General features: G+C 33.5%; 1 protein-coding gene across 2 annotated transcripts in view; it reads left to right on the top strand.

The window, feature by feature from the left end:
* LOC128170489 (protein prune homolog 2-like) overlaps positions 1–14060 on the top strand; it is a 39769-nt gene that overhangs the window by 20354 nt on the left and 5355 nt on the right. For both annotated transcript variants that reach the window (XM_052836259.1, XM_052836260.1), the window contains exons 11-17: positions 4–135; positions 2306–3111; positions 11143–11205; positions 11517–11676; positions 13018–13134; positions 13554–13712; positions 13915–14017. In XM_052836259.1, the coding sequence (XP_052692219.1) occupies positions 4–135; positions 2306–3111; positions 11143–11205; positions 11517–11676; positions 13018–13134; positions 13554–13712; positions 13915–14017 (1540 nt within the window). The remainder of the gene's footprint in view (positions 1–3; positions 136–2305; positions 3112–11142; positions 11206–11516; positions 11677–13017; positions 13135–13553; positions 13713–13914; positions 14018–14060) is intronic.

The following is a 14060-nucleotide window of genomic DNA, read 5'->3' as shown; positions in this document are numbered from 1 at the left end:
TAGAAGTTACAGAGAGTGAAATAGAGCGTACTCAGAGTGAGGATGGGGATAGTGCAGCGTCTTCACCGACTCAACATGTGGCCAGGGAGTTGCTGGATACAGTCATCAAAAATGCAGTAGAAATTGTCCAATCAGGTAATACCCAATCATGTGTAAGTTGTCATTATCTTTAAATCAGAGAAAGAAATCAAATGTTCACATGTCAGAATTCGTCCAGTCAGGTAACTAGAGTAATCAGATTTAAGTTGTTATATTTTTTAAATGTAAGGAATAAATTCCGCGTAAAATCGGGAGGAGCAACCCGGAGGCTCGATGATTTTAAAATCTCACTTTTCTTTTTTAGACATTTTTTAACTATAGAAAATCGTAACAAAAAATTGGAGATTGCGATTTTATATTCTCTTGATTTGATACAAAACAGGAAAAAAAGCGGAAGTAAGTACTTGCGTAAAATAAGGAATTTACAGTAAATGTTGTTATAATAATCTTCGGTTAAGGTATACAGTTGACCAAAAAAGTGCTAGTCATAATTTTTCTAGTCAGGTACAGTCAAGGAGAGTATTTTGTACACCACTGCAATAATCAAAACGGGTCTGCTTTACACTTCAGTGCATACAGTTGATTGTAAAAGCAATTTCCAAGTAAACCCAAAGTAAACCCAGAGTGAACCTCAAAAGTATACCGGGGTTTAGTTGGGGTTTACTCTGGTTTTAGGTTGGGTCTGATCGGTACTGTATTATAAAAGGGGTACAGTGCTGCTATCGTGAAAGTTGACAAAACTATCCTATCCTATCCTATATCCTGTATCCTGCATCCTATCCTGCAAATAAGTTCTATCCTATCCTATCCTATCCCATACCTTCAAAATATAGGAATGCAAGTTAAATGAAACGAAATTTAAGAATTAAATGCTTTTATCAATTAATGTAGTACTCAAAATGAATAATTAAATCTTAAAACCGAATATTCTTCGAGCGGAATAACTTACATACCTATGCTACGGTAAAATTAAATCGTACGCGGGATGGACACAATAACGTAAACAAACAGGTAAGCGATTCGATTTTTGATTTTATTATATGTATGCATAAAAAAACAGATAAATAACTTCGATGCACTTATTGAGGAACTGTTTAGTCACGTATTTTTAACAAAATATTTTCTTATCACACATAACTGAGCGTAATTATCATCATTCGAGCGATTTGTTCGGCGATAAATGTAAACACGATCTGGAAATAAATAATTCCTTTAGAAAGTTTATATCGTTTATAGTTAAACCATTCGGAGTTATTTTTTAAAGTATGAATTCTTAAGCATTTATATTTAGCTAACATTTATTAATTCGATATGTTCAGGTTAATATCGGACAGAAATATGCATCCCTGTTATTGGGCATCGAAGAAATTATATGAAACGTGAAGCAATGTCTGTTTTTAGTATACATGTTTATCTTTTAAAATGCCGAATTGGTCGTTTATAAATTCAAGCTTTTATTACTTTGCAGACTTTAAATGAAGTAAATACAGAAATCTATTTCTGACGTTGTCAACTGTTGCATCGATTCTCGCAGTAACTCCGTACTTGCGTACGAATTGACAAAGATGTAGCGCCGACATTTAAGCGCGTATCAATGTTATTCACCGCGTTCTTGATATGATAAGTATTTTAAAATGGTTTAACTTGTAAAACGTATTAAATTGACATTGAAAATACATTGTTTAGCCAATTTTCGTTTCGCAAAATAACTCTGAAATTTATACTTGAATCTGATTGGCTACAGGATGCAGGATAGGATAGGATAGGGTAGGATATGATAGAATATAACTTTTATATTTCTATCATGTATCGTGCATCCTGCATCCTATCCTATCCTATCCTTGTCAACTTTCAGGATAGCAGCACTGTACTACTGCAGAAAAAAAAATCTACATCAAGAGAGAGAGAGAGAGAGAGAGAGAACGAGAGAGAGAGAGAGGGGAGAGAGAAATGGAGAGAGAGATTTTTTGTTGTTTTCTCTTCCTTTCTGTTGCTCTCATTTCTATACCTCTCCCAACTTAAATTGCACACCTGTTAGAGTGATCTCTCTCAACAAGGTGTCAATTTTCCATGGATAATAGTTACCCACAATTAAAGGTTAATTATATTGTTTGTCTTTTTTTGAATTATCTTTCTGATTAGTAAAATTATTATATTAAGTTTTCACAAATCTGGATACCACTGACAGAAAAAAATGAAGCTTATTATAACTAGTGAAAAATTAAAAAAAAGAAGATATTTTTATTTTTAATTTCCTTATTCACAGAAATGGAAGAGGAAACTGCATCAGCAAATCTAAGAAAACCAAAACTTCCCTCCCAGAGTATCTTCAACTTCGACACAGCGGATGACATGGAAGAATCTGGGTCGTCTCCGTCGGATGGGTCATCCCCGACAACGACAGAGGCGAGTTATCGGCTGTCTTCCCCGGATTTGACTGAAGGTGCGAACAATTCTGACGTTATCGGGATGGTTTGTTCTGGTCTTTCTATTGGTAGTATAAGCAGCGAGAGTCTGTCTTCCTACACTGGATTCAAAAGTGACGTTAACCTTGATCAGACGGGCAGGTCGATGGCGTCCATGGGAAGTATAAGTAACGAGAGTTTGTTGTCGTACTCGCACGTCAAGAGCGACATGAATCTAGAGGACTTGACACCTGAAAACAAAGAAAAGGTGAAAAATCCGACATCTGGAAAAGAAAAGCTGGAAGTGGAGGACTTGAAAGTGAAAACGAAGGTGATTTTTAAAGTTGACTCGTTCACGGATGATAACCTCGATGAAAACACAGATAAAGTGAAAGTGAGGGAGAAAGAGAAAGTGAAAGTAGATTCTGAAAGTAAAAAGGAAGTGTACATCACCACAGCTGGACGGATCAGCATTAAGGTTGATGACGAGGCCCTGATGTCGGATTTGTCGCCATCAAAAGGTCAGTCTGTGATGTCATCAGTGACAGAGGAGAGTTCTCTGGTGACATCATCACAGTCCAACGAGGGACTTCCCCTGATGTCTGTCTCCAGCGATCCATTTGAGAGTGTCGATTCAACTGCCACGGTAACAGAGGATGAAAAAGAGGTTAGTAGGAAGCTGTGTATGTTGTTACATAATCTGTGTGCTGAAGTCCATTTATAGTGAAGAAAAGCTTCAGGTAAAAATAAAAGTCCGAACTACCAGCAAAATCTTTGGCAACTTGTTCCCCATTGGTTCCTATTATTTCTGCCAGTCCTCAACAAGTACTTTATCAATGAAATTCTCCTTTTTGTCAGGCAGTGACTGTAATTTTGTTTTGTTCTTAAATTCTGTGACTTGTGTTTAAAAAAACCCACCAAAAACCCAGTTGACACCTTGCCAAATAATACCTAGGATGTAGGTTTTGCAGTGCTGCATAAATATGCATTTCATATGTGGATCCGGAATGGGGGATGGATGGGTCCTAGAAAATTAAAACTGGTTAAATTCATATAGTAAAATTATCTAACATATGCCTTGGAACAGCCCCCTCCCCAACAAAATTATCCCCCAGATCCACCCTGAAAAAATAAAAAAAAGTTGGATCAGCAATGCATGTAACTTAATTATGATATAGAGATCATTATCAAGATAAGGGAAATAACTCTTGAACACATCAAAGTATTTGCACTCAATTTTGGCAATAACGCAGTTAATTTGTCACTTGATAGTCTTAACTTCCTTATTGCAAACAAAACCCCCTATCTATGGCCTCTTTCACAAATAATAATGCAGCAATGTTCACTTATGTTGCCAAAAACAAAAATCAGAAGGCAAAATTTTTTAGATAATCTTCTTCATTGAAAGTTAACAGTAAGCACTTAAGCCAGCTCATATGCAACTGAAATCTCTTGGATTTCATAAATGACGTTCAGAAGTTCTTATTCTGATTACATCAAGTGAATTTCAAGTGCATTCCTTGTGAATATCTGCAATCCATCCGGATTTTCTCTGTCATTCTGTGGTTGCCAAATCACTGATGTTATAGAGACTCGTAAGTGAGTGGATTAGATTTTCACGTTTGTGTTTCTCCCATCTTTTACTTGTTGGATTTTGTTAATTTGTATGTAAGTGGTGATTTATAATTATGTTTTAACATGTTTGATATGTATAGTTTTGAGTGGTAATTGCATACTCACGTTAAAGAAAAAAATGTGTTTGTTAACCTTACTATACATATTAACCATGTCATCCATGCTTCTTTTAGTATAGGAGAGTTTGCATACTAAGTTAATTAAGCTATTAAATAAATATAGACATGGTAGGGATGAAAAATGCAAGTCAACACAATTTTTTGACCTGAAAGCAACATTATAGTGAAACCCTTAATGAGCTTATAATATAGAGATGAAAAAATGAAATTAATACAATTTTGCTAGACCTGTATTGAATTTGACATTGTATAGATTTACCTTGAGGACTCATGAATCATCATGTCTAATTAGCTACTAGTGTTTAGTACAGTAAATCGACATCCTTTCAGCAGATTTATGCCCCACCTCCCCCCCTGGACTTTAAATAAAAAAAAGTTTCAAGTAATCAAAGTTTTTGAATTGGACCTAATCTTCCCATTATTGTTGTATGAATTGTAAGGATTCCTGGTGTGTATATACTGCCCTCAGACATGCAATCCTTAATAATGATTGCTTGCTGGTGGTCGGCATTGGTTTCATTGCAGGATTAATGATGCATCATTGAATTGAAATATATCGAAATATGAAGTTCCAAATTAGTTAATAGTTTATAATAGTTTTTTTTTTAAATGCCCTAATGAAGTGTGTCAGTGTTTGGTTAAAAAAAATATTTTGTTGTCAATGATATAAGATTTATGTAACTGCTAAAGTGTGTCAAAGTGTTTTATTTAGATAAGGTAGGGAAGGGCATGGAGGGTGGGGTGGGGGGAAGGGGGGGGGGGGTTGAAAAGGTCCAGAATGGATTTTCAAGCATATGTGTATATTTAACTTCAAAAAGTAAACATATAATTTATATATACCATACATCTGGTTATTTTTTAGATAATCTAATTTTCGCTTTATTTGATGATCTCTTTTAAATTACAAATAGTTAAATACATAAATTTTGTGACATGAGAAAAGGGGTATTCAGTTATTATAATACTCTCAATGCCTTCAGTATGTAGTATAATTATAAAAATTCTGTCTAACTACTTATAAGCATATTAGATACAGGTCCTAAGTTGTTTGATAAAAGCTATAACATTAGTTCTGAGTGAGCAGCCTATGTAATGGTTTGTACGGAATTAGAAGCTTATTATTAGCCTAGCTTAAAGCAAATGCAGCTTTGGTATTTTCAACTATAATGGATTATTTTTAAGACTGCAAGATTGAAAGGGTTTATTTTTGAGAATGCCTTTAATTTAAAAAAAGCAGCTGATTTTCACTTTCTTAAAGACCATGCAAACTAATAAATTGTTCATTCATTATGCAGCTTTAACGACATCTTTGAGACTTTTATAGTCGGGCAAATTAGTTTTTTTTTTTTTATCTAAACTAAAGGTGCATGAGAAAAGTTCATTTTAAGCCTATGTAATTAAACAAGAACTGACTTGGCAAGCTTTTTTTTTTTTTTTAAAGAGGAATATGGCTCAAATACCAAAGGTGAAGATTTCATTCTTGCCAGTTGGTTTGTTTGAAAATTTAAAGAGTGGCTTTTATTTAGCATTCCCTACTATACATTGGCAAATGGGCATTTTGAATTTAAGTTACTATGAATTGACACAGTTTATGAAATGTAGGGAGAGGATCTCATCATAAAACGAAAACCAAGGAAGCATATACATACTGTATAATACTCTAGTGTACTATGAGGTCACCCTTTTATGATTGTAATTAATGTATACCAGTGACAGATTTTTTCTACGAAGTTTCCCCTTACAAAGTATACAAGGTCATCAGACAACAAGCTTTTTGTAGTATTGAACAAATAAAGTACATTATATCAGTCAATTCTTCCTCATCAATATTAACTAAGTGTTTACTTGAAGTTTTGTCCCACAATTCCTATACCTTAAATTTATATGTATGTGACCCCCCCCCCCCCCATCTCATATTTTGATTTAATTTGTTTATCATGAAAGTTCAGTTAACTTTAATAATGTTCTTGTTTTTCAGTTTATATCTATAAATTTTATGCTAATAAGAATGAAATCATCAACATAAATCTCAGTAATAGCTCAAATTGAATGTATTACATTTGAACGTCTATTAAATTTCCTGCATTTCATTTCTACTCTTAGAGGTGGTCAGGTTTTTGTCTGTGCGCATGCTTGATACATGTATCAACCTGAATACCTTGACATGTTGTTAAGTTGAAAAAAAAATGGAAAAAAGCATTTGCCCCGTACATCCCCCACCCTCTTTAACCATCAAAATAAAATTCAGTCTTTGAAAGCCTTGTATTTTACTATATATCAGACTTGCTACACCAATTGTAACTCCTTTATGCATTAATATGCAATTGCCAACCCCCCCCCCCCCCCCCCCATCACCATCAAAATTAAGTTGAGGAAAGCCATGTACTGTAAACTTTAGCGGGTACGATATTTAGCGGAATATGATTTTTTAACAAGTTACTAGTGTGGATTTGATTAAGCGCATTTCTGATTGTACCTATTTATCTAGTACTTATATATTTTACATTTGGAGGTGTACTTCAGATTTAGTGGACGGTGTTTTCCGCCAAAAACGCTAAATAGAATACACAGCCAGATGTACCGTAATACGTTTACAGCATTTTACTATATTGACAGACTTGCTACACCTAATGTTACTTGTATATCTCTATAATCCACCCCATCCTCCTGATATCTCTTGGAATGTTATCACAGTCCATGACTGTTTACCCAAACCAGGATAAAGCCTAATAGAAATTAAAGAGGGGAGGCTCTAATAACGACCACCAAAATGAAATTCAAATCTACTGTGTATATATAGATGTATCCGGCAGGGGATTTCTATAGGAAATTAGACTAAGGCATTTTTCTGTGGGATTGTAAGGGTGCATTTGGTAGGTAAGTTGATCTATAATGATATTGTGAGATATGGATAGGGTGTCAAGGGATAGGGTGTCAAGGGATAGGGTGTCGGGGTGGGGGGGGGGGGTGTTCTGGATGCAGAGGATGATTTCTTATGCTAAGGAGTTAGTTAATCAAAAAAGGTTGTGTGTTCACAGCATGTAACTATGTGGAGTTGTAGTGTTATGAATATTAATGAGATTACTGTTATTATAATATAAAAATCTACTTTTCCTTACCTTTATTAGAAATAGGAAAACAAGACATAATTGAAGCTCACAACTGATGTTTATCAATCTTAATGTTAATTCTATAATTAACAGAGATTAGCTGCGAGTGACCCTCCCTGAGAATTGATATAAAGCCTGATAACTGCCCTCACAACCTTTAATTTTACTTATTCCCAAACCATTTTGTACCCCCTCCATTAACTTTACATGACAGACATTTTGAAATCATCAACCTATTCAAATATTATTATCAGAGTTAAATTGCAAACATCAAATTAAAAACCAAATCAATTCTCCCGGGTCTCTTGATCTCTGTTTATAATTCTCTCTCTCTCTCTCTCTCTCTCTCTCTCTCTCAAAGAAACCAAATTCTCATATATTACAGTTAATGTTAGCACAAACAATAGATAAATCTTTAATTATTGATCTTGATTATTTATCTGTGTAAATTTTTTTGAATAAAAACACCATAAAAAATGAACTCTTATTATAATAGACACGTGCACGTCATACCTGCTATTTCCTATCTCTATATGATTTGCAGCTATATATCACTCTAAAAACCCAATCCTAAAATTACATCACACACTCAAGTTTCTTAACTTTCAATAGATTATATCTGAAATTTCATAATTTTTGGCATTTCAAAAGGATTATTTATCAAACGAGAATCAAACAAATTTCAAGTGTATGTTTATTAAAAAAAAGTGTGTGTGGGGGGGGGGGGGGGGGGGTATGGTATGAAGAATGTGCACTCTGCATAAAATGTTATCTGAATTTGTGTATTGAATTTGTAAATAAAGTGCTAAAATATGATAACTGCATTCAGGAAATTTAAAATCATTTGAAAATGAATAATATGATGAACTCTTTCTTTTGAGAGGGAAAAAACCTATTCTGTACAAGGAAATAGATAGTGTTTTTGAAAAAAAAGAATACATTTTTGTGCATGCATGTAGATGTACAGATATATACTCAAGAGGTACAACACAGCAGGTAGGAAAATACTTACCTCATCCATATTGTTTTAATTAATTAATAATTAATTAAAGGTGTATCACGCACATGTAGGAGCTACAATGATATTGATAAGAAGAGCATTGTGTACTGAGTTGTAAGAAAACAATACTGTGTTTACATGTAGATTGGCGTTTTTATATAGTTTAATTTCTTTACTGTATTATACCAAGTTAAATAAAACTGTCAGAAAAAGGAAGTTTAAAAATATAATTTGTTTGTTACAATGATTTGGGCTGCATTTAGAAATGAGTTTAAAGTTTGAGAGGCCCAAAGTAGGATATTTGTAATTTAATCATTAAATGTAGAAGATGAATCTTATTATCACTTGGACTCTTTAAGTTATAATGTCTAGTTATCAAATAGATATCATATCAAATAGATAAAAATTACCATCGTTTATTGTTAAAGCAATTTGCCAAACATTTTACAAACCTAAAATTGAATCTTTGCCGTTTGTTATCTTTGATGGTCAAAATCTTGTTAATTTCAAAATCAAAATTGACCGTTTAGATGTTTTAAATTAACTGAATGCAATGATCATGATGATTTAAACTCACTAAGGGGAAAGGTCCTGTTCTTGTTAAAAGCATAATTATTACAGAACTTACATTTTCTTTAAAAATATAAACTTATTTTTTATTTTTATGCCATTAAATTTGGTTTTTTGTTAAATTACTGGTAAATGTTTTAGAGTTTAGAAGTTGGGATTCAATATTGCTGAATTTTTTGGGCTCACTCTGTAATATTTTAATAGTAGCCTTGAGGAGGGAAGGTGCAATTTTCAAGATGCATATTTGAGGCTCAATTTATTTGGAGAGATAATTAACAAAGGTTACAATTAGAGAAGATAAGCAAATACATTTATTTATATTTGACACACCTTAATAGTTCTTGAAGATGTGTGTTTACTTAGAGCAAAGCTACTGCTACCAGATTTTGAAACACCCTGTAGAGGTGCATCACTTTTGACCCCTGTATAGGTGCATCACTTTTGACTCACCCTGTAACATGTGTAAGTAATGACCTGATTAGCATGCACACACACTGTAGTCAGCTTCCTGTGTTTTCCAACATGTCTACTGATGGCTCACCCTCCTAGTACGCAGCTCTGACAACGACCCACGTATTGAATGGTAAGGATGGGTATAAAGGCGGGGATTCTTTCTCAAAAGTTGCTGATGTGTTAAATTCTGATACAGTAATTGATGAAGGATTACTGTATTTTAGCAATATATCTCTAGTTCCCCCTTTTGTTGGTATGTTATTATTATGTTTATTACTAAACTTAGAGGAGGAAGGGGAGGGGGGTGACATGCAAGGAGGATATTAGTGTGCATGTGAAAGTGTAATGTGTGTACATGTACATGTGCACATGTTTGTTTATGTGTTTACTTGTACTTAGACATTGAAATGATCTATTAGCCTCGGTGATGATCAACTTTGTACCCTTGTCATATATTTCACTTCATCATTTGGGTTTTTACACAACAATTTAGTCATAAGATATGTATCTGTACGCATGTTTATGCATATATTTTGAAGTGATGAACATATATTTTGAAAGCAACTACATGTTTAAAACTAACTTGTATTTGTCGAAACAAAATATATAGGAGGAGTTATAATAATGATGTAAGTAAACATGTTGCGTTTAGTTTTTCATCTAAAGGTCAGGTGTTTGTATTATAATGTCATCAGTATTTGTAGAATTCAAATTTTAACATTTCTAGAAAATTTGAATTCCATGAAAACATGACAAGTCCAACAGGAATTGGAGACTTAATGTTTAAGCTGTAATAATTATACATGTGTATTTGTCCAAAATATTAAAGATTAAATATAACTTATGTATATGCATGTTCATTATAACTCCATCAGGGCTTCACAACCCTTGATGCACTGATCTGATGCCTGAATGATAGGTATTAGACTTATAACTTTGTTTACAAATTAGAGGGGCATATATTATCTTCAGAAGTCAAGATATGTATGTGTATTGTATATTGTCTGAATTTTTCATATTAAAATGATATTGAAGCACATTTTACTTGTCAAGACAGAAAGTAATGCTTATCTTTAAATGTTACAGTCACAATCTTATAATTAGTCTAGCTAAAAAGATTTGAAAGCTAAAACTTTGTATCATAAAAATCTCATTTATAAGAATCATATAGTATCTCGTGGAAGTAGTTCATCTCTCAGAAGTCAAGATTATATTTACATGTACATGTATATGTATTTTTCTCAATTTTCTATATTGATATGTAATATTGATGTATATTTTAGTGGTCAAGATAGAAAGTTGATTATCTTAAAATGTGACAATCACATTCTGATAAAGTGAAGGTTAGCAAAAAAAAAAAAAAAGAACTGAAAGCTTTAACTTTCTTAATTTTATTTTTTAATCATTTAAAAAAATTTCATTAAGAGTCATAGAATTTCTTGGAAACACACAGTTCCTCCCCCCCCCAAAAAAAAAGAACAAAAAAAAAAACTAACCCTAGGTTAGTAAATAATAGGATGGAAATTAGTGATTTTCATTTATTTTATGAGGTTGCAGAGGTGATCATAAATACACAGAATGTGTAGAAATTGATACTGTGATATTTTTTACAAACTCTGTTTATCATTTACAAGGATTTAAAGTTAGGTGGTTTTCACAGGAGTGTGGGGGTCTGGAGGTTTGAGGTTCTTAAGTCATTCTTGCAAATGGGGATAAGTCATTAAAAATGTACGATAAACAAAAACGAATATATTGATTTGTAAACAACTGATTTTGATGAGTTCCTGATGATGATATCTACTTTTTTTCAGGTCTTGGTAGAAAGCAAGAAAAATCCAAGTGATGATATGACGGAATCAGACAGCAAACTCAAGGTATTGTATTTAACAATTCATGATTCAGTTATTATGAGATACAGTCATGTCCAATTTGAAATTCTGTATTTTGTCTACATTTTACTGTATTTCACAGTTTTTAATATCATAACAAGGGTTAACAAAATTTCATTGTGTTTATTAATTTGCTTAAACATATTTTTAAAAAAGTGGACTGTGATAAGCTTATTCTACCTGCAGTGCTAAGAGTAATTTAGGGGACTGTCTTAAATATCGCATGAATCATACTCATGTCATTGTCTACAGATACTTTCAGTACTTTGATTTTTATATTGTTTTTGTGACCACAGGATCGACTGGGAGGTCTTGACCTGGCGGATGAATGGCAGGAGGATGACATTCCAGGAATGCCCCCCGCGGAAAACGTGTCCGATGATTCCAGTGACTCGGAAGGTTCCCGGTCCAGACATTCCAGTAATTCTAGCCACTCCAGTACGGAAAATCGTCGAGGTCAGAGTTATACTTGCTTTGGCATGACCCTTCAATAATTCGTTAAGGGGGCTGGGGGGTGGCTGCCATTTTAGACAATATTGATCTCCTTTAAAAGAAGAGCTCCATATAAAGATAATGGAAAATGATAAAATTTTATATTAAAATATAAGAAATTTTTCTTTATCAAGTAGTAATTGATAGCTTCAGAAATCGCCTATAAAATTTTCAAATAAATCTGATGGTTTTATATTATACAAATATTGACTGGGGTTGAGGGCAACATTGATTATATTAGCCCCCGAGCGCGTCGGGCAATATTTTCGTCCCAAGGGGGCTAATATAATCAATGTTGCCCGAAAACACAGTCAACATTTGTTTTGTTATATGAAGAAACAAAACAAAATTTAAGAAAGTAATTGAAAACAGATCGCCGCAATTTTCTCAGCTCAACAAAGATTTCACGAATTCAATTTTGTGCAAAGTTCATTTTCAAAATATCTTCAGCATCAAACGGTCACTGATGATATTCCTCCGACCGTAAGAATTAACATACAGACGTTCTACCTGATTACATTTCACAGTGATTCGCAAATCCTTATATCCGTAATGATAGCAAACCGTCGCATTGCGTGTCCGTTGTTTACTTGCCTTTACTGACTGTCTATTATAACGTCACCTTGTTTTGGAGTCGCGAAGAGTTATTTACGTCATCGTTTACGAATCAACAAATCAGAGGCGATTATTTGAAATAGAGGGAATGTTCTCTAGATATTATTCCTAGCCGGTCAATATAAAAAAAATATTGACTGGTCAATATTTTTCCGACAAGCTTATATTACAGTTATTGACTATTTGTCTATATAGAGTTATATAGTGAGAATATACTACTGAATATAACAATATACTATATTTTGACCCCCCAGCCACCTAAAGGGCTTCAGTCACTCATTAAATCTGAGATCAGAGTTATTGACATTGCCTTTTTTGCCTGATGTTCAAAGATTGAAAACTTTAATCAACTGATAATTAATTAGTGTTGCATAGTCTGTTATAATTGTAGATTTCTAATGAAACTAAATGATTAATATCTGTGGCATTGTTACAATTGCAAGGAACACACCATACAGATTCTAAATTCTTGATTGTTTTAATTTTCCTGACCATTGTGAAATTACATATATATGAAATTATAACAAAATTCAGTGCTCATAATTTTATATTCTCAGGATTTGACACAAAGCAGCATAGAAATTTACAAATCATTACCAGTTATTATTTTTTATTCACATCTGAACAATACAATGTCACTGTTTGTTACAAGGAATGCATGCTCACAGTCTAAATGGGTGATTATTTCAGTGAGGAATACTTCCCTCAGTGCACATCCGAAGAGGAAGATCACGGCCAACTTCAGCATACTGAGCGATGATCTGGAGGATGATGGGATGGACCCGGCAGACGGACTGGAGTGGGAAAGTGAGTACTCCTCTCTCTCTCTCTCTCTCTCTCTCTCTCTCTCTCTCTCTCTCTCTCTCTCTCTCTCTCTCTCTCTCCAAATCTCTCTCTCTCTCTCTCTCTCTCTCTCTCTCTCCAAATCTTTCTCTCTTTTTTTCCAACATCTCTCTTTCTCCCTCTCCAAAACAATTTCCTACCCTTTTTCTTTAACTGTACCTGATATATTCAGTTGTCTGTGCATTAGCCTGTAGTATATCATTCTAATAGATAAAATATACATGTATTATTTTCAATCTTTGATTTCATAAGATTAACTATCACATATTACAGTAACTTGTTCTCATAAAAATGTCAATTAGTCTAAGACTGGCCCATCTTTGACTTCCAATTAAAACCTTGTTTAAAAAAAACCCTTTAAATAGTCATGTTTCTATCTCCAGATGACACACCCATTAAACAGACGGATCCACTCCCAGAATTCTCAGCTAGGGAAGAGTACAAGGAAGCCAAACTTTGGAAAGGAGTTGAAATTGGAGGGAAGACCATGAAGATTGACCTCAAGGTCATTGAGCCTTATAAAAAGGTGTTATCTCATGGAGGTCAGTTCTGAATCAATGTTTTGTAATAGGTTACTATGGCTACAGTCAAAGAGAGTCAATATCAAATTTATGTAGTTTTCATCTTACACATGCGACATGTTGAGACATTTGATCACAATGGGAAAAGTTCTTCAAAGTTAAAAAGAAAAAATGGAAGAATAAAAGGTATACCATGTTTTAAAAGAATTTCATTTTTTTTCAGGTTACTATGGTGATGGACTTAATGCAATTATCATATTTTCGGGTTGCTACCTTCCAGATAGGAGTAGACGTGATTATCAGTATGTAATGGATAACTTGTTCATGTAAGTATTCCAATGAATACATTATCAGTATGTAATGGATAAC

This window comes from Crassostrea angulata, chromosome 2 (genome assembly GCF_025612915.1).
Source record: "Crassostrea angulata isolate pt1a10 chromosome 2, ASM2561291v2, whole genome shotgun sequence".
Lineage (NCBI taxonomy): Eukaryota > Metazoa > Mollusca > Bivalvia > Ostreida > Ostreidae > Magallana > Magallana angulata.
This window is presented reverse-complemented; position numbering and strand designations above follow the sequence as displayed.